This window comes from Lepidochelys kempii, chromosome 8 (genome assembly GCF_965140285.1).
Source record: "Lepidochelys kempii isolate rLepKem1 chromosome 8, rLepKem1.hap1, whole genome shotgun sequence".
Classification (NCBI taxonomy): domain Eukaryota; kingdom Metazoa; phylum Chordata; order Testudines; family Cheloniidae; genus Lepidochelys; species Lepidochelys kempii.
The window spans coordinates 247,543-271,992 of NC_136387.1; the positions used below are offsets into that span (position 1 = coordinate 247,543).

General features: G+C 47.7%; 1 protein-coding gene across 2 annotated transcripts in view; it reads right to left on the reverse strand.

The window, feature by feature from the left end:
• The window catches only part of KDM3B (lysine demethylase 3B), a 132,435-nt gene that overhangs the window by 34,384 nt on the left and 73,601 nt on the right, over positions 1 to 24,450 (reverse strand). For both annotated transcript variants that reach the window (XM_073355003.2, XM_073355005.1), the window contains 5 exons: positions 13,962 to 14,176; positions 9,490 to 9,642; positions 4,325 to 4,432; positions 3,599 to 3,726; positions 74 to 353 (listed from right to left, as the gene is read on the reverse strand). In XM_073355003.2, coding sequence (XP_073211104.1) covers positions 74 to 353; positions 3,599 to 3,726; positions 4,325 to 4,432; positions 9,490 to 9,642; positions 13,962 to 14,176 — 884 coding nt within the window. The remainder of the gene's footprint in view (positions 1 to 73; positions 354 to 3,598; positions 3,727 to 4,324; positions 4,433 to 9,489; positions 9,643 to 13,961; positions 14,177 to 24,450) is intronic.

A 24,450-nucleotide genomic window follows, 5' to 3' on the forward strand; every position in this document is an offset into this window, starting at 1 on the left:
GACTCCCTCCAAGGATGGTAACCAAGCAGCACTCCTTTGCTTCCAAACATTAAGGGGGAGATCTTTGCCTCACCTTTTGTTTCTTCTTTTGCTTTTTGTGTTGCTAAATCTGCAAGCCAGTGCAAGGCTGATGAGGGGGATGTTTCTGGACATAGTGGCCTGCTAGATTTTGTTTCAGTGGGGTTGCTGATTGGCGAGGTCTCTATTTTCGCAGAATCCTCAGTTCTTCCATCTGTGGCCTCAGGTTTAGGATCAGTGTCCATTTCTAGTTGCCCCAATCCTGCTGCTCCTGCCCCACTAGAGAAGGTGCCCTCACTTCCAGAGGCTGATGCACCAGGATTTATACTGGGAAGCTAAAAACAAAAGATTACATGCGCTGCAGTCAAACGCTGACTCTGGGGAGGAAACTACATTTTTGATGGACTGGGGGGGGAGGGGGGGAGTTAACCAGACGACAACAATATGACATAGTGATAGTCTATCACTAGGGTGGGCTGTGAGGCTGGTTTTGTCTTAAAAGAACGTTGAGATTGATTTTCTAACTCCAAAGCCATGAAGATCCTGGAAATGGCTTAAAGACCTTCATGATTTGAATGTTCAGTGACCAATCAGATCTGTACTTTTATGAATGCATTTTAAAATAGTGAATTTTTGGAAATGAATGTAATGTAATGCAATGTACAAATTTTTATTGTGTCCACTGCTCCAGCTCTCAGTATGCTATTTTATACTGTTAATCTGGGGCAGGACTGTATGTATCCATCTCTATCACCTAGCACAGTGGAGCCCCAATTCCAATAAATATTGAGATTGTTTCAATGTTACTTTGCCCTTCTCACCTCCCCACAATGGGGTTCTGATACCTAACTGGGGTCTTTAAGTGCTACACTAACACATGAGAATATATTTATGAGCAGTCTTTTGGAATTACTTTGTGTTTTTATTTTATGGGATAGGCACCTCAGGATAGGTGCCCATAGTCACATTTTAGAAATCTGAATAAATATTTCATACTGGCAATAAAACATAGGCACATATGAAATGCCAGACTTATCAGACCACACTTCACCTAATCCAGCATCCACTGATTTAAACAAAGGTATCATATGACTTTCTATACTATTCTCAATCCCATTCCGTTCCTGCAGCTGCACACTGAGTGGGGGTTTTCATTAAGCAAATTGTAAATATTAATAAATGCCTATCTCTTATACTATTTTTCACCAGTAGATCTCAAGTCACTTTTCAAAGGGAAGCATCTTTATCCCCTGAGTGGCCAAGTCAGGAATAGAACCCAGGACTCCCAAGTCCCAGTCCAGCGCTTTATCCATTAGACCACACTGCCTCCTCACTAAGCTCTACAATGATACCCAGGTTCCTCTCCAGAGTTATTTCATTTTAAAACCTTGTATGGTCCATTACAGTTGATTTTTTTCCCTGCAACTTGCAGTCATTGAGCTTCATTTGTCACCATGCTGCCCATTCACCTAGCGTGGTTAGGTCTCTCTCAACTTCCTAACAATCTTCTCTCACTTATCTAAATAACTGTTACAAGAAAATTTCTCTCTGACTACTCACTCCCCTTTCCAGATCATTAATAAGAATGTATTAAACACTGGACTTATTACAGAACCTTGTGACATCCTGATGTTAATCTTTTGCCATGACGAAAATTGACTATTTAATTCCACTCTGACTTATGACAGTACTGTAGCTTATTTCTCATTAATGATTATTTTCCTTGCCTGTCTTGAGTGAGACTTTATCAAAGGTCTTTTGAAAGTCTAGTTACATCAACTGTTTCTCCTTTATCCACAACTGTATTGAAACAGTCAGAGAACTCTAACAGATTAGAGAGAGAGTTTTTCTTTACAGAAACTGTGCTAGTTAGACTACTATATCATGACTAAGGCTGCGAGTTTGTCACAGAGGTCACGGATTCCGTGACTTTCTGTGATCTCCGTGACTTCTGCGGTGCCTGGTGCGCCTGGCCTGAGGGCCACCCGAGTAGCTCAGGCAGCCCCTGGGCCAGTCACATCGGCCGCTGCTGGGGCAGTCTTGAGCCACCACACTCCCCTCCCCCAGCTGCAGCTTGAGTTTGGGTGTGGGAGGGGGCAGAAGCACAGGATGCGGTGAGGGCGCTTACCTTGGGGGGCTCCCTGGAAGCCACAACATCCCTCAGCTCCTAGATGGAGGCATAACCAGGCAGCTCTGTGTGTTGCTTCCACCTGCAGGTGCCGCCCCCACAGCTCTCAATGGCTGTGGTTCCTGGCCATTGGGAGCTGCGGAGCCGGTGCTTGGGGTGAAGGCAGCACACAGAGGTGCCTGGTCATGCCTCCGCCTAGGAGCTGAGGGAGGGGAATGTCGCCGCTTCCAGGGAGATGCGAAGCCAGGTAGGGAGCCTGCCAGCCCTGCCAACCATCCCCACCCCACCCAGCACCAGCGGAGGTCCTGGGCCGCGTGCTGCTGCCCCCCCAAAGCACCTGCGGCACTCCCGGGCCACCCCACACATCAAGAACTAAAGAAATCATTTAGCTTCTCAGCAATATCCTCATACTGTCTGGCACTTCTAATACTCCTCTCACATTTGTAATTTATGCTCATATTTAGTGATTTCACTTGGATCAGATTTTCAAATTTTGAAGGATTTTTTTTTGGCTCAAGTATCCTCTCTAACGTACCATTGAGCCATAATGGTTTATCCCTTGGCTTCTTCATTTCCTTTTTGTTCATCAGTACACATGCCTTTTGAGACATATTTTTGTAAGTAGCATCTATGCCACCTCTAAAGTAAAGGAAGTAAAACAGTCTTTTTGATTAACTTTCTCATTTTATTGAAATCTCCCTTCTTAAAATGTAGTGTCACTTTTTGATACCCTTTCTTCTTGTAGGATGCTGAACCTACCTAATTATAATGTGGTCACTTATCAATTAGTGGCTCAAGCTACTACTCCTTCTTGAATTAACTCATTTGTGTTACTTATAATTAAGTAGAGAATAGCGTCTTCTTGTGTGTTCTAGATCTATTCCAAGAAGCAGTCAACCATTTCAAGTGTCAAGGATTGTTTCTCAAAACTTTGCCCAGCTGTGCTATTTTATTGCTTATATGTGGATGTTTGATGCCCCCCAACATCATAATCATCCTGCTAATTTTATCAAAGAACAAAATCTATACATATGTCAAATCAGCATAATATTTCAGAAAGCCATAAGAAATAAAGTAAATGCATTGCTGGCATATTCCCCAATGTACCTTTCCTTCAAGGTTTTGGCAGAGATACCATAAGTCTTTTACAAAAATTTCTACAAAATAAAAAACAAGCCTAGCACAGACATCCAGCTAGCGAAGATTGTGTATAACATGCTCCCCACCTCAACAAGTTTCTGGGTGCCAGAAGTAGCAATGCTCAGTGATAATCCTGACTGAGTCAAGGCATCCAGCCGAAACTGCTGAGATTCTAAGTGCCATGTTATACAGAGGTCAGACTAAATGTTCTAATGGCCCCTCCCTTTTGGCCTTAAAATCTATGAATGCAATATCCAGTGTCCACAAAGGTCAAGCACAGGAATTCTATCCATGGATTCCCAGCTCACGTACCTGTGACATCCCATTTGTGACAGCAGGTCTCAACACAGATTTGTTCTGCCGGTTAATACATGGACAGTTGGCTTTAATTCCCCATTTGCCTCTGGCTGCATGTACCATGTCTCCTATATTGTAAAGAGCTAGAAAAAAAGTTACAAGTTTTCGTACATATGCTCATAAAAACTATGAAGTGAGGCCTTGACTGAACTTCAGGACCAATTTTTCCACCTAGTCACAAGAATCCTTAATTTTAAGGCTTCATGATCAAGATACATATGTTAACCAGAGAGTGCTGCATAACTATGCTCACATAGGACTGGCTTTCAAAATCCAGTCAGAAATGCCATTATAACACTGAATACTTATATTTTCCTTCAGAGGACAAGAGCACTAGTACCTTCCCCATAAATTAAACTACATTTGGTTCATATCTTTTGAAAAGACTTCTGAAAATTAAAACAAGAGTCATGTGCTTTGTATCTGCAAATCTTAGGAGTAGCACACTGGATATGTTTTATCACTTTGTACTAGCAACTCATTCTCATCTGCACTATTTTCGTCTTTCTCCACACCTTCCTCCAAGAGAATGTCTTCCCCCTCCCCCATATTACCTCCTCCCTGATCCTTCCCAAATAAGGAGACAACTAGAAAACAAAACTATCACACTGCCTCCTCTCCTGCTTCCCAAAATAGGGAAGAAGATATCTAGAAACCAGAAGGAAGGAGTTCAAGTATTACCTGTTCCAGGGATGATCTGTGTTGGCATAAGATTCTCCGGTTCATGGGACTGCCCCTTTGCACACTTCAACCATGAGAAAACCTCCTCATCACCAATCTCCTCTGTCTCTGAAATGGACAGAACCAGATCATTTACTACCTTGCAAAAGTCACTCAGGCTTTACAGTGCAGCAGGCTGTTTCTGTACGTATTTCTTCACTGCAACAGTTAGCTCAAGTTAGGCCTGATTTACACTTAAAATTTAGATAGACATAACTACACTGCTCAGGGGGTGCATTTGTCATAGCTATGCTAACCTAACCCGTGGTGTAGGCGCACCTAGGTTGACAAAAGAATGCTTCCATCAACCTAGCTACCACAGTGATAGAAAACCCGCTTCCGTAACTATAGAAAGCATCTGCACTACAGCACTACAAGAGCATTGCCACAGCTCCGTAGCTGTGCTGCTGTAACACAAGACCTGAATAGTAAATGTATTTAATTAAATTAAATGTAAAAATGTAATAAAAAAAGCCAAAAAGGAGTTTGAAGGACAGCTAGCCAAAAACTCAAAAGGTAATAAAAACCAAAAACAACAAAATATTTTTTAATTACATCAGAAGCAGGAAGCCTGCTAAACAACCAGTGGGGCCCCTGGACGATCGAATTACAAAACGAGCACTTAAAGACGATAAAGTCATTGCAGAGAAACTAAATGAATTCTTTGCTTCAGTCTTCATGGCTGAGGATGTTTGGGAGATTCCCAAACCTGAGCCGTCATTTGTAGGTGACAAATCTGAGGAATTGTCACAGATTGAAGTGCAACTAGAGGAGGTTTTGGAATTAATTGAGAAACTTAACAGTAACAAGTCACCGGGACCAGATGGCATTCACCCAAGAGTTCTGAAAGAACTCAAATGTGAAAATTGCAGAATTATTAACTATGGTTTGTAACCTGTCCTTTAAATCAGCTACTGTACCCAGTGACTGGAAAATAGCTAATGTAACGCCAATATTTAAGAAGGGTTCTAGAGGTGAACCTGGCAATTACAGACTGGTAAGTCTAACGTCAGTACTGGGCAAATTAGTTGAAACAATAGTAAAGAACAAAATTATCAGACACAGAGAAGCATAAATTGTTGCACAAAAGTCAACATGGTTTCTGCAAAGGGAGATCATGTCTTACTAATCTATTAGAGTTCTTTGAGGGGGTCAAACATACATGTGGGGATCCAGTGGACACAGGGTACTTAGATTTCCAGAAAGCCTTTGACAAGGTCCCTCACCAAAGGCTCTTATGTAAATTAAGTTGTCATGGGATAAGAAGGAAGATCCTTTCATGGATTGAGAACCAGTTAAAAGACAGGGAACAAAGGGAAGGAATAAATGGTAAATTTTCAGAATGGAGAGGGGTAACTAGTGGCGTTCCCCAAGGGTCAGTCCTAGGACCAATCCTATTCAACTTATTCATAAATGATCTGGAGAAAGGGGTAAACAGTGCGGTGGCAAAGTTTGAGGCTCCTCTGCACTTGTTCTTGAGACCTGCCCTTGATGATCCAATCATCGAGATACAGGAAGACCTGGACTCCTCAACACCTCAGGTAAGCAGCCACTGGTGCTATATATTTTATGAACACCATTGGGGGTGATGAAAGGGTAAAGGGCAGCGCCATGAATTGGAAATGGTGTCCACTCACTATGAAACAAAGGAAAAGTCTGACTTTGAAATATGGAAATAATCATCCTTCAAGTCAAGGGCGGCATACCAGTCTCCTGGATCCAGGGAGGGGATGATGGAGGCCAGGGAGACCATGCAAAACTTCAGCTTCTTGAGAGACTTGTTGAGGCGTCGCAGGTCCAGAAAGTGTCTGAGGACATCTTTTGCTTTTGGGATTAAGAAGTAGGAGTAGAACCCTTTTCCTTTCACGTCCCGAGGGACTCCCTCCATCGCCCCCAGATGCAGGAAGCTCCTGACCTCTTGAATGAGAAGCTGCTTGTGAGAAGGGTCACTGAAGAGGGACAAGGAAGGGGGTGGGATGGGAGGGAATGGCAGCCGATAATTGCAAGGTGTAACCCTGGGATACTGTCTCTAGCACCTAGTGATCTGAGGTGACCTACAACCAGACCGAATGGTAGGGACAAAGACACTGATGAAAGAACAAGGTGGATCTGGGGAGTTGAATGGGACGCACCTCAAGAACACCTTCAAAATGAGTGCTTCTGGCCCCCAGGATGCTTTGCCAGGCTGGGGTGCATGGGTGAGTGGGAGGAGGAAGGATGATGATGACTAAAGCTCATGTCTCTATCCCTTTCTCCTTGCAGACCCCTGTCCAGGCAACCAAAAAGCCTTGGCAGCAGCCGGAACAGCTTCCTCGCTGATTGTGGCATATGCAGACCCACAGAGCAAAGGGTGGCCAGAGTTCCTTTAGGCCATGCAGCCTTGCATCAGTCTGCTGTGCAAAGAGACCATTCTCATCAAATGGAAGATCTTGACTTGAGACCGGCATTTCCCGCAACAGGCCAGCAGTTGGAAGCCAGGAGCGGCACCTCATGACCGCCACCGATGCAACCACCCTAGCCAGCAAGTCAGCACCTCACTGCTGCAGTACCCTCCTTCACCAGGGTACCAAACTCCTGGGCCAAGGACTCCTTGAACTTATGGAGGGAGTCCCAAGTTGTATCTGCCCAAAAAAGCCTTGTAGTTTGCCACCCGGAACTCAAGGCTGGCTGTGGAATAAATTTTCCTCCCAAAAAGGTCCAGTCTGTTGGCCTCTATTTTTGGGGGTTGAACTAGTGTGCCCGTTTGTCCTTCTCTTTGGCCGCAGAGAGGACCAGTGAGGTGGGTTTACAAATATTCGAACCCCCTGGCTGGGAGGCATGGATGATGGGGTTTGCCAGAGGGCCTTGGCTATTTTTAAGACTCCCATCATGCACCTGCAACACGGGCAGGAGTAGATGCCAAGAGCACGCTGAACAGGGTGTCTGCCTGTTCGGCCATCTCCTGTACCTCCAGGCTCATCACTTCTCAGCCATCCATCGAAGCAGGGCCTGGTGCTCTCTGAAGTCCTCTGGCAGGCTGGCACTCAAGGGCCCCGCCACCACCTTGTCCGGGGATGAGGCTGAGGACTGGACCACCGGGGTAGGCCCCGAGGGAAGGGGGTTTTGGGGTGCACACTCGCTCCTCTACCCCGATCTCCAAGTACACTTCGCGCACCAAGGCCGGTGTTGTCGGTGCCATCAGCTGTTGCTCCAATGCGGCGGTCAAGAATGGTGCGAACGGGGCATCAGAATCACTTCCTCTCCACCCCCTCAGCTGTGAGAGGAATGAGGCAAGAGTCTGCCACAAAGTAATCGTAGTGGCTTGGATCGTTTTAATGCATGGCAGTGCCACTCTTGATGGCTCCTCAGGGGTTAGTGTGTCCACCATGGGGACCTCAGACTCGACCACCTCCTCGGCCTGTAGCCCCATGTTATGGGTGACCCTGCACAACAGTTCCTGCTGCGCTCTATCATCACTGGGGGACAGCCCAGAGGACAAAGACCCGCCACCATCTCATCTGGCGAGGATGATGACTAAGTCCTAGATGGTACCAGGCCCTCTTGTCCCTCTGGATGCATCCTGCTCAGTGCCATGCTGTTCAGCACCGACAGTGGCCTTGGTGCCCATGGTGGAGCCAGGACCTGGACGGGGCTCTGCACCATGAAAAGAGAGGACTCGTTGCCTTGAGGTGAGGGACAGTGCAGAGGTGGTATAGGGGCGCGTCCTTCTGCCATTACAGACTGAGTCCCTGGAGTAAAGTGCCCTGGGTCTGGTGGTATGACCACGGGGTCCCGAAAAGCCATTGCACCTGCACACCACCATCCCCACCTGCTGCCTGTGGTGCCGCCGCGCCGATCGGTGCCGACTGCGCCTAGCATAGTAGGAACCCACCTCCGAGTCCAACGATGAGGAACCTGAGTGCGGAGACCATGGCGGTGCCAAGCAGAGAAGGCAAGCGGTGCCTCATCATCGCTGCACCTTGCAGTGCTGGAGGACTGTGGAGCCGTCATGGCAATCAAGCCCCTTGCCGCCTCAAATGTGTTCGGCGTGAAAGGGAGCTCCAGCTCCTCCACATGGCACACTCTAGCAGGAGAAACCCAAAGCATCGGACTCGCCGGACCCCTTTGCAGGCCCAAAGTCAATAGTGCTGGCTCCTGAGAGACCGGCACCAGATGCCCCTGCACGGTGGTGCTGTTAGACCCAGCTGCTGTCACCGTGGGCGAGCGCCCTCTATCAGTCTTCTTGTGCCGCTTATGTGGCACCAGTGAGCCCAAGTGGTGCTGTGTTGCCTCCGCGGGCTTCAGCATCGGGCAGTGACAGTGCTGAGGGGCTCTATGCCTAGAGTCCTTCCTCGGTGCTGTTTCTTTAACGGAGGCCGGAGCGCTCCACATGGAGGTGCTCAGTGCAGCCTCCTGCTGGCCCAGAGCCGGCTGGGGACAGAGAGCTGCCTCTGTAAGGAGTTCTTAGAGCCTGAAGTACCTTTCCTTCTTGTTCTTGGGTGGAACCCTTTGCACATCTTGCAGTGATCTGATCTGATGTGCCTCCCCAAGACACTTAGGGCAGGAGTCGTGGGGTCCCCTGTTGGCATTGGCTTGTGGCAGGTGTCGCATGGCTTAAACCCTTGGGATTGAAGCATGCTCCTGGAGCCCAAGGGGGGGGAAGCCCCCCACTTCTACTTAACTAACTACTACTTAACTACAGGATAATCAAAAGTCAGATCACTAGGGAAAATGCTCGCCAAGGCAAGAGAGACACGCAGCTCCAACTGTCACTGGCAGTAAGGAACTGAAGAGGCGGTAGGTTGGCAAGGACCTATATACACCGCCATGAAGACTCGATTCCAGGAGTCTCCACACCCGACCCAACAGGTGCCACTAGGGGAAAAACCTTCCAACGACTGTGAACGCAGTGCATGCACACCTACTTGGAATCAACATGAGCAAGCACTGGAAGAACAGTGAAGACAGGGTGACAACAGGGGAGTACAGGGCAGAACAGAACAGAAAAAACCTCCCCCACTGTCAAACCCCTCCAACCTCTCACGTCAGTACTCCCTAACTCACCCTTAAAAACTCCAGCTAGCTCTCAGGAGTTTTTTACCTGGAAACTAGCCAGTTAAAGGGGTGTGGACAAATCTGGTACTCACCGCTACGTGGACGGTTCTTCCTCAGTCGATAACAGTCCAGACAGACTCCAAAACCACATTTGCGACAAACCCAATGAATATTGAAGAGGGTTGTCTCACATACATCGCACATCTCCCTCACACCACGGACAGCTCGCTTCCAGGCTACTTTCTCTACAAAGAAAAGGAGGAACATTTCAGGAATGAACGCTTGGATAACGGATTGTACAGCCCAGTGCGTAACCCCACTTGCTATCTTCAAGCACAGGACAGTCTTCACCGGAGTATGTCTATACGCAAAAGCTATTTGGGAGTACTGAAAGAGACCTGCGGGCAGGAAAAGCTTCAAATACAGTGCTTTAATTCCATTTCTCCCAAGTGAATTTGGAAATATCTTAGAAGCACCGCAGATAGAACCATTCATTGAGACGAGACTTCCTGAGGGGAGTTTGGGACAGAACAGTTTGACATCTGCAGTACTGATCTTGTGACACTTATTTCTACCATTGGAAAAGGGGAAAAAAACAAGCCTCCAAGAGTTGTAAGAAGCACAGGGGTATTTTGTGTGATCCACACAGAGTTTCAGCAAAAGGTATAAGAGAACTTACAGAAACTTCTGTGAAACTAGAAAACCTTATATTAATTACTATCTGTAAATAAAGTTTTAAAGACCTCTATAGATGACAAGCATATGATTTTAGTAATTTATCATAGACCTACCAGCTTCCTGGGTTTTCAGACTGACAGATCTGTAGGGAATATTCCCTCCAATTGGCTACTTTTCCCCTTTCCGCTATGGCCATCCTCTGCATATACGCATGTAATGGGTTAAACACCTATATCACCAAGGAACGGATCTTCTCCTTGCACTGGCAGAGCTGGATCTAGCATAGCTCAGTCTGTCAGCCAAGCCAGGCCCTGTTGGGTGTGGGAAGAGGCATGTCCCTTCCCCTGAAGATCCTGGAGTTCTTCTTGGATGGGGGCTGCACAACGGGGCACCCCCTAAAGATAGCAGGATGGGAGGATACAGGCCTTCACACTAGAGCAGAGAAATGTGAGGGGACTGGGCAGCATATCAAAGGCAATGCATGAGGGCAGAGACTTGGGGGGTGGAGGAGAGGAGGGGAGCCACCAGACAGCAACACATTTGTTTCAGGCTTGGATTGTTGTTGTTGGATTTTCAAGGGGGGCGGGGGTAGAGGAGCACTCCAGGAACCTTACCCACTGACTGGGACCTCACTGGTTAGGCAACAATTTCTCTAATGAGACAAGAGGCAGCAGTATTTTCACTCTCTTCATTGTTGCTAGTGAAAGCAGAGGCAGGAAGATCCAGAGAAAGGTGGGGAGTTGATCTGAGAGTCTATTAGGTATTAACAGAACGAGTACTTCACCAGGAGGGGCGACAGGTTTGTAGAAATTCTGGTGGTGCCCAGAACCCGCCCCAACTCTGCCCCCCACCTGCCCAAGGCTCTGGGAGGGAGTTTGGGGATGGGAGGGGGTGCAGGGGTGAGGGCTGTGGGGTGAGGCTGCAGATGAGGGGTTTGGGGTATGGAAGGGGCTCAGGGCAAGAGTAGGGGTGTAGGGGGTGAGGGCTTTGTCTGGGGCTGGGAATGAGGGGTTTGGGGTGTCGGAGGGGCTCAGGGTGAGAGGAGGAGTGTGGGGGGTGAGGGCACTGTGGTGGGGCTGAGGGGTTAGAGACACTCAGGGCTGGGGCAGAGGGTTGCGGTGCAAGGGGATGAGGGCCCTGGCTGGGACTGGAGATGAGGGGTTTGTGGTGTTGGAGGGGGCTCGGGCAGAGGATTGAGGGTGTGGTGGGGTGGTGAAAGATCTGGCTGGGAGTGTGGGCTCTGGGGTGAGGCAGGGCTGGGGATGAGTTTGGGGTACAGGCAGACTGCTCCGGGACAGGGGCCGGAGAGGACTCCCCCCCAGCCCTTTCCCTGCCAGCAGCAGTGAGCTCTGAGGGAGGAGCCCCCCTTTCCTGCTCCCCCAGCAGCACACTCACCCCCACCATCACTGAATGTACTCCTAGGAACCCTCTCAGGTCCAGGAATCTCCCTCGCCTCCCCCGTTGTGGGTGCTGCGTGCACCTCCTCCCCTGCTGTTACCCCTGACTGTAGCCTCACTGGGGGTGAGGGATGGGGCTGCCTCCTTGCCCAGCATGGGGCAGAAGTGGTGACTGAGGGCAGGGGGCCCCCTGTGCTGGTGGAGGGTCCTGCCGGAAAAGGGAAGGGTCTGAGGGGGAAGGGCAGGCTCAGTCAGTCTGCCCTGGCAGTGGAGCTGGGGGGCACTAGGACCCTGTGGTAGGGGAAAGGCAGCCAATTGGCAGAGATTTCCCCACAAACTAGAGGTGTGTGTGGAAAAGCCATAAAATTAGCAGGTCTGGGGGTGTGCGTGCACACGGAACCAGTGGATGGGTGACTAAAGAATTAACAGTATCTGGGGAGCACATACAATAGGCATATAAGGCGGGCATGGGTGTGAAACTGCTAATATGTATCAAAATTAATGAGTATTTATCTGAATTCATGTAAATATCAACTAAAATCTGTAGGATTACAGTTTGTAAATGTTGGTAGGTTTGTCAAAGAATTTAGTTTGCCTTTTTCAAAATTGGAACAATTTAAATCTAGATAACATTCACAACATCCATGCTGAAAAATTATGTAAAAGAGTTGCAAAGTCAGAGAAAACCCACTGGTTCTTACTAACTCTTAAACAGAAAATATATTTAATTACAAAAATATTGTTTCCCGTTTTTCACATATGCAATTTCTTAAAGAAATTTTTTTCAACAGGAAGGCTTTCTGTTCATGGTTTCTGCCAAAATGTAAAGTTGATTTTGTAAGTGTGAAGAAAATTTTGAACCATCTGAGTTAAGGAAAGTTACACTTTCTTTCTTAATGCAGAGGAAAAAGTGTTTAAGTACATTCTGGCAGGGTTGAATCAAAGCATCTTAACATTTGGATGCTGAACCCCTGAACAGAGCTTATTAGGAACTTTGCGATTTTGCTATGCTTGAAATTAATTGGTTTTGATGAAGGTTTGACAAATGTATTCTGAGCACATGCAGTTGAAAGTTTACAACTAGAGATGTGCAATTTGGCAAACAAACACACAGACATCCCAGGGGTTTTTTTTGTTTGGTTGGTTTTTTTACATAACTGCACTCAAAAAAGAAACAATGTAAAACTTCAGAGCCTAAAAGACCACTCAGTCCTACTTCGTTTTCAGCCAATCGCTAAGACAAACAAGTTTGTTTACATTTCCAGGAGATAATGCTGCCTTTTTCTTATTTACAGTGTCACCAGAAAGTGAGAACAGGCATTTGCATGCAGTTTTGTAGCCGGCATTACAAAGTATTTATGTGCCAGATATGCTAAACATTCTTACGGTCCTTCATGCTTTGGTCACCATTCCAGAGGACAAGCTTCCATGCTGATGATGCTTGTTAAAAAAATAATGCATTAATTAAATTTGTGACTGAACTCCTTGGGGGGGAAATTGTATGCCTCCTGCTGCTTTACCTGAAGTCTGCCATATATTTCATGTTACAGCAGTCTTGGATGATGACCCAGCACATTTGTTTTAAGAACACTTTCACAGCAGATTTCACAAAATGTAAAGAAGATACCAATGTGAGATTTCTAAAGATAGCTCAGCACTCGACCCAAGGTTTAAGAATCTGAAGTGCCTTCCAAAATCTGGGAAGGACAAGGTGTGGCGCATACTTTCAGAAGTCTTGAAAGAGCAACACTCCAATGCAGAAGTTACAGAACCCGAACCACCAAAAAAGAAAATGAACTTTCTGCTGGTGGCATCTGACTCAGATAATGAAAATGAACATGCGTCAGTCTGCACTGCTTTGGACTGTTATCGAGCAGAACCCGTCACAGCAGAACACGTCCCCTGGAATGGTGGTTGACACATGAAGGGACACAGGAATCTTTAGCACTTCTGGCACATAAATATTTTGCAACGCCGGTTACAACAGTGCCATGAGAATGCCTGTTCTCACTTTCAGGTGACAATGTAAACAAGAAGCATGCAGCATTATCTCCTTCAAATGTAAACAAACCTGTTTGTCTGAGCAATTGGCCAAACAAGAAGTAGGACTGAGGGGACTTACAGGCTCTAAAGTTTTGCATTATTTTATTTTTGAATGCAGCTTTTTGTACATAATTCTACATTTGTAAGTTCAACTTTCATGATAAAGAGATTGCCCTACAGGACTTATATTAGATTAATTGAAAAATACTATTTTTTTGTTTTTTTACAGTCCAAATACATATCAAAAATAAATATGAAGTGAGCTCTGTACACTTTGTATTGTGTGTTGTAATTGAAATCAATAGATTTGAAAATGTAGAAAACATCCCAAAATATTTAAATAAATGGTATTCTATTATGTTTAATCGCTTGACAGCCCTGCTTCAGTCCCATTCCACTGTACTGTACAGACATTACTAAAAGGAGTAAAACCAACAACAGCTTACGGTGTGGCTCCACCATCATCATTGCCTCCTTCTCAGACATAACAAGTTGGCAGAACTGGTCCCCAACATTGGCCAGGATATATTTAGAGGTCTCCAGGTCAATACCCTCTGCAGGGGAAGATGACGGAATCCACAGGCTCATGGCATCAGGGTCACTCTGCTGGGGATTTAAGAATCCCTCCACTCGTAGGATACCTTTCCGAGTAAATATCAGTCTGAAACAAAACAGTATAAGCTAGTCAACAAGAAGCACAATGGTTGCTATCTACCTTCTGCAGCCATCCAAGTCACAACATGCACCCAGAAAGGAGAAGAAAGGTTTCTTCTACACCTATACTCTTCAACCAGTGCAATTCATATCTATACCCAGAAAGGCACAGCAGGTTATGTGAAGGCAATGGCAGTAGACAGCTATTAGGAAATGGATCCATCCCTTACAAGCAAGTGGTGATGGGGAGCTCTACGTAAGGAAAATGATTCAGGTTTGGGAAATAACAGTACTGAAAAGTGTCAAGGGATCACAGTGATAAAAGTCATCTGGATTTATCTGGTCTGGTAGGTGACAGTATCTAAAGTCCTGTGCATAGAATCATAGAATCATAGAATATCAGGGTTGGAAGGGACCCCAGAAGGTCATCTAGTCCAACCCCCTGCTCAAAGCAGGACCAATTCCCAGTTAAATCATCATTCCCAGTTAAATCATCAAATGGTGCACTGTTCTCCATTGTGACTCTTAACACAAGTTATTTCCTAGATTCTGAAAAAATACTGTAGGGGAACAGGGGGAAAAAAAAACAATCAGGAATTGGGAATAGGATACAGAGCCTTTCCCTACTAACTCAAAGTTAGCCTACACTGTTAGGCCCAGATTTTTAAAGGTATTTAGGTGTTGCTGCACTCAGCGTTACAATGCCTAACTGACTTAGAAGCCTAAGTCTCATTTTCTAACGGGAATTAGGCATTATCAATAGGATTTCAGCTCCTAAATGCCTAAATCCCTTTTTAGAAAAACGAGACTTCAGCATTGCAAAGCTGAGTGCAGCTATACCAAATACCTTTAAAAATGTGGTCCCCAGGGACAAAGTTCATGTAACTTGACAACTGTTTCAATGGCTGACATGTTAGAACTGATCTCAGTCTGGCTTATACTGGACATGCAAAATATCCACCATACATGCCACCAGTCTCAGCAAAAACCAGTGCCAGTTGTCAGAGGAAGAACTACTCTTCAGTCACAGAGGAAGCCCCCCAGATCAAAGTTGACGTACATCTGGCAGGGGGACCATGTTATATCAAGGAAGCTTGAACTTCTGCTGAACTCTCTAAGAGGAGAGCTTATTTCTCCAGAGTGTCAATCTAACTTCTCACCCTTGTACCAATTTAGTTTTAAAACCAATGAAGGGAGAGACATAAAGCACCACCTCTCCCCCAACCATCCCCCCAACAAAACCAAACCAAACCAAACTGGTTACTAACTAAAGAGAACTGGATAAATTCATGGAGGTTAAGTCCATTAATGGCTATTAGCCAGAGTGGGTAAGGAATGGTGTCCCTCGCCTCTGTTCGTCAGAGGGTGGAAACGAATGGCAGGAGAGAGATCACTCGATCACCACCTGTTAAGTTCACTCCCTCTGGGGCACCTGGAATTGGCCCCTGGTCGGTAGACAGGATACTGGGCTGAATGGACCTTTGGTCTGACCCAGTATGGCCATTCTTATGTTCTAACCTTCCTTAACTGTTGTTCAAGATAGAATCATAGGACTGGAAGGAACCTTGAGAGGTATAGTCCAGTCCCCTGCACTCATGGCAGGAATAAGTATTATCTAGACCATCCCTGACAGATGTTTGTCTAACCTGCTCTTAAAAATCTCCAATGATGGAGATTCCACAACCTCTCTGGACACTTTTATTCCAGAGCTTAACCACCCTGATAGGAAGTTTTTCCTAATGTCCAACCTAAACCACCCTTACTGCAATATAAGCCCATTGCTTCTTGTCCTATCCTCAGACGTTAAAGAGAAGAATTTTTCCTCTCTCCTCCTTGTAACAACCTTTTATGTACTTGAAAACTATTATGTCCCCCTCTCAGTCTTCTCTTCTTCAGACTAAACAAACCCATTTTTTTCAATCTTCCTTCATAGGTCATGTTTTCTCAACCTTTAATCATTTTTGTTGCTCTTCTCTGGACTCTCTCTAATTTGTCCACATCTTTCCTGAAATGTTGCACCCAGAACTGGACACAATACTCCTGTTGAGGCCTTATCAGTATGGAGTGTGCTTGATTGGTGGTTTGAAAAGTGTGAATTGGGAGTGCTTTGTTCCAGGTGAGCCTTGAGTGGGCCTGACTGTATAAAAGCCAGTCAGCTGCGAGCCAGCTGAGCAGCTAACAGAAGAGCGGCTAACAGAGGGAGTTTGCCTGGGAGTTCGCCTGGGGAGAGCCTGCCGAGGCTTACATCTTGCCGGCTTCTCTGAGTAGTTACTACAACTCCTGAGTGAGCTTGTAGAAGGAAGGTAATATGGATGGGGGGTGTTCAGCTGTTGTGACCTGCACTGGATGTGCCATGCTCGTCTTTCTTCCAGAGGACAGAAGCGACTTTGTCTGTACAAAGCGCAAGCTGGTCTCCATATTGGAAGAGAAGGTTCAAGGTCTGAAGCAACAGGTATCGACCCTGCATTGCATAAGAGAAACTGAAGATTTCCTGGACAGACGTCAGGATATGCTTCTATGGGCATAATGTCCTGAAGATTCAGAGCAGGCTGCGCAGTGGGGACAGGAGGACGGTGAAGAAATTTGGCAGCATGTGACCCCCAGAAGAAGAAAGGGGAGTGTCCATGTACCAGCAACGCAGATAGAGGTAAGTAACCGTTTCATGTTCTCTCCACAGGTACTAATGCAGAGAGTGGACTAGATGATACGTCTGAGGGAAGGGAACAGAAGGAGACTCCGCCGATTGGAAGGCATGAGATGCACTGTCCTGGGGTTTGGGGTTCCACGATCACCGCTCCCAAGAGAAGGAGGTGGGTGGTGGTGGTGGTCAGGGACTCTCTCCTCAGGGGGACTGAGTCATCTATCTGCCGCCCCAACTAGGAAAACCAAGAAGTCTGCTGCTTGACAGGAGCTAGGATTCACGATGTGATGGAGAGACTGCAGAGACTCATCAAGCCATCGGATCGCTACCCCTTCCTGCTTCTCCACGTGGGCACCAATGATACTGCCAGGAATGACCTTGAGCGGATCACTGTGGACTACATGGCTCTGGGAAGAAGGATAAAGGAGTCTGAGGTGCAAGTGGTCTTCTCGTCCATCCTCCCCATGGAAGGAAAAGGCCTGGGTAGAGACCGTCAAATCGTGGAAGTCAACGAATGGCTACGCAGATGGTGTCGGAGAGACGGCTTTGGATTCTTTGACCATGGAATGGTGTTCCAAGAAGGAGGAGTGCTAGCCAGAGACAGGCTCCACCTAACGAAGAGAGGGAAGAGCATCTTTGCAAGCAGGCTGGCTAACCTAGTGAGGAGGGCTTTAAACTAGGTTCACCAGGGGAAGGAGACCAAAGCCCTGAGGTACGTGGGCAAGCAGGATACCGGGAGGAAGCACAGGTAGGAACGTCTGTGAGGAGAGGGCTCCTACCTCATACTGAGAATGAGGGACGATCAGCGAGTTCTCTCAAGTGCCTATACACAAAGGAAAGAAGCCTGGGAAACAAGCAGGGAGAACTGGAGGTCCTGGCACAGTCAAGGAATTATGATGTGATTGGAATAACAGAGACTTGGTGGGATAACTCACATGACTGGAGTACTGTCATGGATGGATATAAACTGTTCAGGAAGGACAGGCAGGGCAGAAAAGGTGGGGGGAGTTGCCCTGTATGTAAGGGAGCAGTATGACTGCTCAGAGCTCAAGTATGAAACTGCAGAAAAACCTAAGTGTCTCTGGATTAAGTTTAGAAATGTGAGCAACAAGGGTGATGTCGTGGTGGGAGTCTGCTATAGACCACCGGACCAGGGGGATGAGGTGGACGAGGCTTTTTTCCAGCAACTCACAGAAGTGACTAGATCGCATGCCCTGGTTCTCATAGGAGATGTCAATAACCCTGATATCTGCTGGGAGAGCAATATAGCGGTGCACAGACAATCCAAGAAGTTTTTGGAAAGGATAGGGGACAATTTCCTGGTGCAAGTGCTGGAGGAACAAACTAGGGGCAGAGCTCTTCTTGACCTGCTGCTCACAAACCGGGAAGAATTAGTAGGGGAAACTAAAGTGGATGAGAACCTGGGAGGCAGTGACCATGAGATGGTAGAGTTCAGGATCCTCACACAGGGAAGAAAGGAGAGCAGCAGAATACGGACCCTGGACTTTGACTCCCTCAGGGAACTGATGGGCAGGATCCCCTGGGAGAATAACATGAGGGGGGGAAAAATAAAAGGAGTACTTGTGGCACCTTAGAGACTAACTAATTTATTTGGGCATAAGCTTTCATAAGCTACAGCTCACTTCATCGGATGCATAAAGGAAAGGAGTCCAGGACAGCTGGCTATATTTTAAAGAATCCTTATTGAGGTTACAGTGACAAACCATCCCAATGTGTAGAAAGAATAGTAAATATGGCAGGCAACCAGCTTGGCTTAACAGTGAAATCCTTGCTGATCTTGAACACAAAAAAGAAGCTTACAAGAAGTGGCAGATTGGACAAATGACCAGGGAAGAGTATAAAAATATTGCTCGGGGATGCAGGAGTGAAATCAGGAAGGCCAAATCACACCTGGAGTTGCAGCTAGCAAGAGATGTTAAGAGTAACAAGAAGGGTTTCTTCAGGTATGTTGGCAACAAGAAGAAAGTCAAGGAAAGCGTGGGCCCCTTACTGAATGAGGGAGGCAACCTAGTGACAGAGGATGTGGAAAAAGCTAATGTACTCAATACTTTTTTTGCCTCTGTCTTCATGAACAAGGTCAGCTCCCAGACTACTGCACTGGGCAGCACAGCATGGGGAGGAGGTGACCAGCCCTCTGTGGAGTAAGAAGTGGCTAGGGACTATTTAGAAAAGCTGGACGAGCACAACTCCATGGGGCCGGATGCGCTGCATCAGAGAGTGCAAAAGGAGTTGGCGGATGTGATTGCAGAGCCATTGGCCATTATTTTTGAAAACTCATGGCGATCAGGGGAAGTCCCAGAAGACTGGAAAAAGGCTAATGTAGTGCCCATCTTTAAAAAGGGGAAGAAGGAGGATCCTGAGAATTACAGGCCAGTCAGCCTCACCTCAGTCCCTGGAAAAATCATGGAGCAAGTCCTCAAGGAATCAATTCTGAAGCCCTTAGAGGAGAGGAAAGTGATCAGGAACAGTCACCATGTTTTCACCAACGGGTAGTGATCAATGGCTCCATGTCTAGTTGACAGCCGGTATCAAGTGGAGTGCCCCAAGGGTCGGTCCTGGGGCCGGTTTTGTTCAATATCTGCATAAGTGATCTGGAGGATGATGTGGATTGCACCCTCAGCAAGTTTGCAGATGACACTAAACTGGGAGGAGAGGTAGATACGCTGGAGGGCAGGGATAGGATACAGAGGGCCATAGACAAATTGGAGGATTGGGCCAAAAGAAATCTGATGAGGTTCAACAAGGACAAGGGCAGAGTCCTGCACTTAGTACGGAAGAATCCAATGCACTGCTACAGACTAGGGACCGAATGGCTCGGCAGCAGTTCTGCAGAAAGGGACCTAGGGGTTACAGTGGACGAGAAGCAGGATATGAGTCACCAGTGTGTCCTTGTTGCCAAGAAGGCCAATGGCATTTTGGGATGTATATATAGGGGCATTGCCAGCAGATCGAGGGACCCCTCTACTCGACACTGGTGAAGCTTCATCTGGAGTAGTGTGTCCAGTTTTGGGCCCCATACTACAAGAAGGATGTGGAAAAATTGGAAAGAGTCCAGCGGAGGGCAGCAAAAATGATTAGGGGACTGGAACACATGACTTATGAGGAGAGGCTGAGGGAACTGGGATTGTTTAGCCTGCAGAAGAGAAGAATGAGGGGGGATTTGATAGCTGCTTTCAACTATCTGAAAGGGGATTCCAAAGAGGATGGCTCTAGACTGTTCCCAGTAGTAGCTGATGACAGAACAAGAAGTAATGGTCTCAAGTTGCAGTGGGGGAGGTTTAGGTTGGATATTAGGAAAAACTTTTTCACTAGGAGGGTGGTGAAACACTGGAATGTGTTACCTAGGGAGGTGGTGGAATCTCCTTCCTTAGGAATTTTTAAGGTCAGGCTTGACAAAGCCCTGGCTAGGATGATTTAGTTGGGGATTGGTCCTGCTTTGAGCAGGGGGGTTGGACTAGATGATCTCCTGAGGTCCCTTCCAACCCTGATATTCTATGATTCGAGAAGAAGAATTACTTCTCATGTCTTGCTTACAAAACTCCTGCTAATACATCCCAGAATTATGTTTACCTTTTTTTTGCAACAGTGTTACACTGTTGACTCATATTTAGCTTGTGATCCAGGATGACTAAAACATAGCCTTAGTCAGGGGTATTTTTAGAAAAGTCATGGACAGGTCAGGGGCAGTAAACAAAAATTCACGGCCTGTAACCTGTCCATGACTTGTATTACATACCTCTGACTAATTCTGGGGATGGGGGTGGCCCAGGAGGGCTTGGGTGGGTAGGGGGGTGTTAGCCCGGGTGCGCCACGGGTGCCAGCAGCTCTGGACCTTCGTTGGTGCTGGGGGTATGGAGTGAGTTGTTGGGGCGGTAGGGCTGGCAGGCTCCCTACCTGGCTCCGTACCTCCCTGGAAGCGGCAACATCCCCCTCCCTCAGCTCCTAGGAAGAGGTGTGGCCAAGCAGATCTGCATGCTGCCTCTGCCCCAAACACCGGTTCCGCAGCTCCCATCGGCTGGGAACCAGAGCTGCCTAGCCACGCCTCTGCTTAGGAGGTGAGGGATGTCGCCACCGAGACAATGACTTTGGATATAAGATCCGACAGTCTGGAATTGGGTCTGCAGAAGGAAGGCTCTGGCTTAGGTTGAGTCGAGCACTGCCCCAGTAAACTCTCTTCTCTGAACTGGAACAAAAAAAGAGTTGACTTTTGCTCATTTATCAAAAGGCCCAGTGCTAAGAAGATGAATGAATGGGAGAGCAGTGAATTGGTAGTGGCATTGGTTTACAATAAACCTGAGAAATCTTCTGTGGCCACAGAAGATACAAATGTGAAAGTAGGCATCCTTTATATCAAGAGACGCATACCAGTACCCTGGATCCAGGGAAAGAATGATGGAGGCCCGGGAGACCATGCGGAACCTCAGTTTCTTGAGATACCTATTGAGGTGACAGGTCCAAAATGGGCCAAAGCTCCCCTTGACCTTTGCGATCAGGAAATATCAGGAGTAAAACCCCTTCCTCGTGAGTCTTGAGGAACCTTCTCCATGGCCCCCATCTACAGGAGGGGCTGTACCTCCTGGGCAAAGAGTTGCTTGTGAGAAGGGTCCCTGAAGAGGGACAGGAATGGAGGGTAGGAGGGAGGGGTGGATGTAAACTGAAAGGTATAGCTGATGGTCACTGTACTTAGCACCCAGCAGTCCGATGTTATGCAAGACCACGCTAGGCTGAAGTTGGATAGACAGTCCGAAAACAAAGGGCAGACAGGATCTGAAACAGGAACTGGTATAGCACCCTCAGGCACACCTTCAAAAGGCCTGCTTGGGCCCACTGGGAAGTACTTATGTGACCCCTTCGGGGAGGTTGAGGGAAGCTGTTGATGCTGCTTCTAACCTCTCCCGTTCCTTTTATAGGATTCCTGTCTCGGAGATAGAGCCAAGAAACGTGGTGGCTGTTGGGGCCTGAAGTGCTTCCTGGAAGCCGATGGAGTGTAGAGGCCCAGGGACCTGAGAGTGGCCCCTGAGTCCTTCACGCCATGAAGTCTTGTGTCTGTCTGCTCTGAGAATAAAGAGGAATCTTCAAAGGGGAGATCCTGGGTGGACTGTTGGACCTCATGAGGAAGTTTGAGGACTGGAGCCAAGAGCATTGCCTCATGGTGACAGCAGAGGTCACTGTCCATTGCTGAGTCAGCTGCATCCAGAGCTGCCTGGAGAGATGTCCCAGTCACATTCTTACCTTCCTCCAAGAGGACAGAGAATTTCTGCCTTGAGTCCTGCAGCAGAGTGTCTTTAAACTTGGCTAAGGAATCCCACAGATTATAGTCATATCTCCAGATACGCAGCTGTAGGCTACACATTGAATACATTTTTCTCCCGACCAGCTCTAGTTTTATTGCATCCTTTTGTTTGGGGGTAGCACTGGCCCTGATGCCCCTGTCATTGGCTGCTGACACAACCAGGGACCCTGGTGGGGGGTGGGAGTATAGGTACTTGTACCCACTTGCTGGCACATAATATTTATTTTCTGCCCTCTTTGAGGTGGGGAACAGAGAAGGAGTTTGCCACAGGGCCTCGACCGAACCCATTACAATCTCATTAATGAGCAAGGCCATTTTGGAGGGAGCAGCTGCAGCCAGAACATCAATAAGGCCGTGTCTACACTACCCGCCAGATTGGTGGGTAGTGATCTATCAGGGATCGATTTGTTGTATCTAGCATAGACGCGATAAATCGATCACCGATCGCTCTGCCATCGACTCTGGAACTCCACCAGGGCGAGAGGCGGAAGCTGAGTTGACGGGGGAGCGGTGGCTGTCGATCCCGCGCCGCGAGGACGCGAAGTAAGTGATTCTAAGTCGATCTAAGATACGTTGACTTCAGCTACGCTATTCTAGTAGCTAAAGTTGCGTATCTTAGATCGATCCCTCCCCCACCCCCACCCTCCGCAGTGTAGACCTGGCCTAAGGCTGTGGGATGATTCCTTAAACTCCTCAAGCTCCAGCCCCAGGTTAGCTGCTTTCCACTTCAGAAGGTCCCGATGGGCCCTGAGGTTGTCCTGAGGAGTGAGCTACTCGGCCCCAAGTCAGCCTCATCTGGGGAGGAAATGGCAGCCACTTGCACCGGAGAAGGGACTTCTTCCTCAGCCGCAATGACATCCATGGGAACTATATCCTGAACATCGATACCAGGGTCGGCGTCAGGTGCCGAGTGGAAAGGAGCGGTAGCCTCTCTCGGAATCATCAAGTATGATCAATGGTAGGGAGGACCCAGTACCGGGGGAAAACACCCAAGGGTTACCATATGGCCACTGCATAGGCCGCTGACCTGTTGGCCAGGTGCTGGCAGGGGGACTCGCGCCAAGGTCAGGTGGCACATAGGCTGAACGTAGGGCTCCCCTTCGGACTCAGAAGTCCTCCCTCGTGACCACAGTGGAGTAGCACCCCTCTCTGCCTCCATTCAATCCCGGGGGTCCGAGGACTGGAGATGGTCGTGATGACAGTATCAGGGTCAGCTTGCCCCTAGAAGGTCCCAGGGCACTCAGTCCCAGGAAGGAGCTCTAAGATCCATGCTCCTTCCTGCTCATGGACATTGGGACCGGCAGCTGTCCCATCAGAGTTGGGGGAATCAGGAGCAAAAGTAAGTCCCTGGCTGCTGCAAAGGCCTCATGGATCGATGGAACCATCAGACTGCTGATACCACAGTGGCTTCCAGGTGTCGGCAGAGGGTCCCACACTGGACTCTATGTTGTGGGCATAGTTAACAATGCCACCATGGGACCAGGGGTGGAGGAGTTGGTTGACGCAGGTCACACACTGCTGCCTTGGCCATGCTTGTCCTCCTTCTGCACTGTCGGTGTGCTGCTTTGTGTGCTTCTTCCTTGGCACTGGAGATTAACAGCGCTGGGAAGAGCACAGTGCCAGAGAAGCACTTCACAGTGAGGCTGAAGTGCTCGGTGTTGAATCAAAGCGGCTTGGCTCTGAGGCCGGTCCGAGAGCGGTTTCTATTAGGATAGCCTTCAATCTTATTTCTCGATTTCTTTTTTTGTGCGCAGTCCAAAAGTCCTGACAAAACTGGCACTTGGCCCTCACATGAGTTTCTCTCAAGCATTTCAAGCAGCTAGAGTGTGGGTCGCTCATGGGCATAGGTTTGATGCAGGAGGCACATGGTTTGAAGCCCTGGGACCAGGTCATGCCTGGCCCCTGGAGCGAAAAGAGTCCCTCAACGATAGGGATTATTGATTTACGCTAACTACAATATCTATATGCACTAAAACTGTACTTGAACTAACAAACTATGAATCAGAGTTCAAAAACCACTGAAAATAAGTCTTGCCGAAGCAAGAGGGGTCATTCCAACAACCGTCACGGGCAGTAAGAAGGAATTGAGAGGGTGCCTGATGGCGGCACCTCTTATACTGGCACATGAGCATGTGGCACCAGAGGGTGCTAGAGCCGGCCTGAAGGATACCACAGAAAGAAAAAGCTCGGACAATGGTGTACGTGGAATGTATGCGAGATGATGATTTTGTAGTAATATACTGTGCATTGGAGTCACTGCTTTTTATTTCTCTAAAAATTAGCTGCTTATCTTTCTCCAAACCATGCAAGCACACAGTCAGGAGGG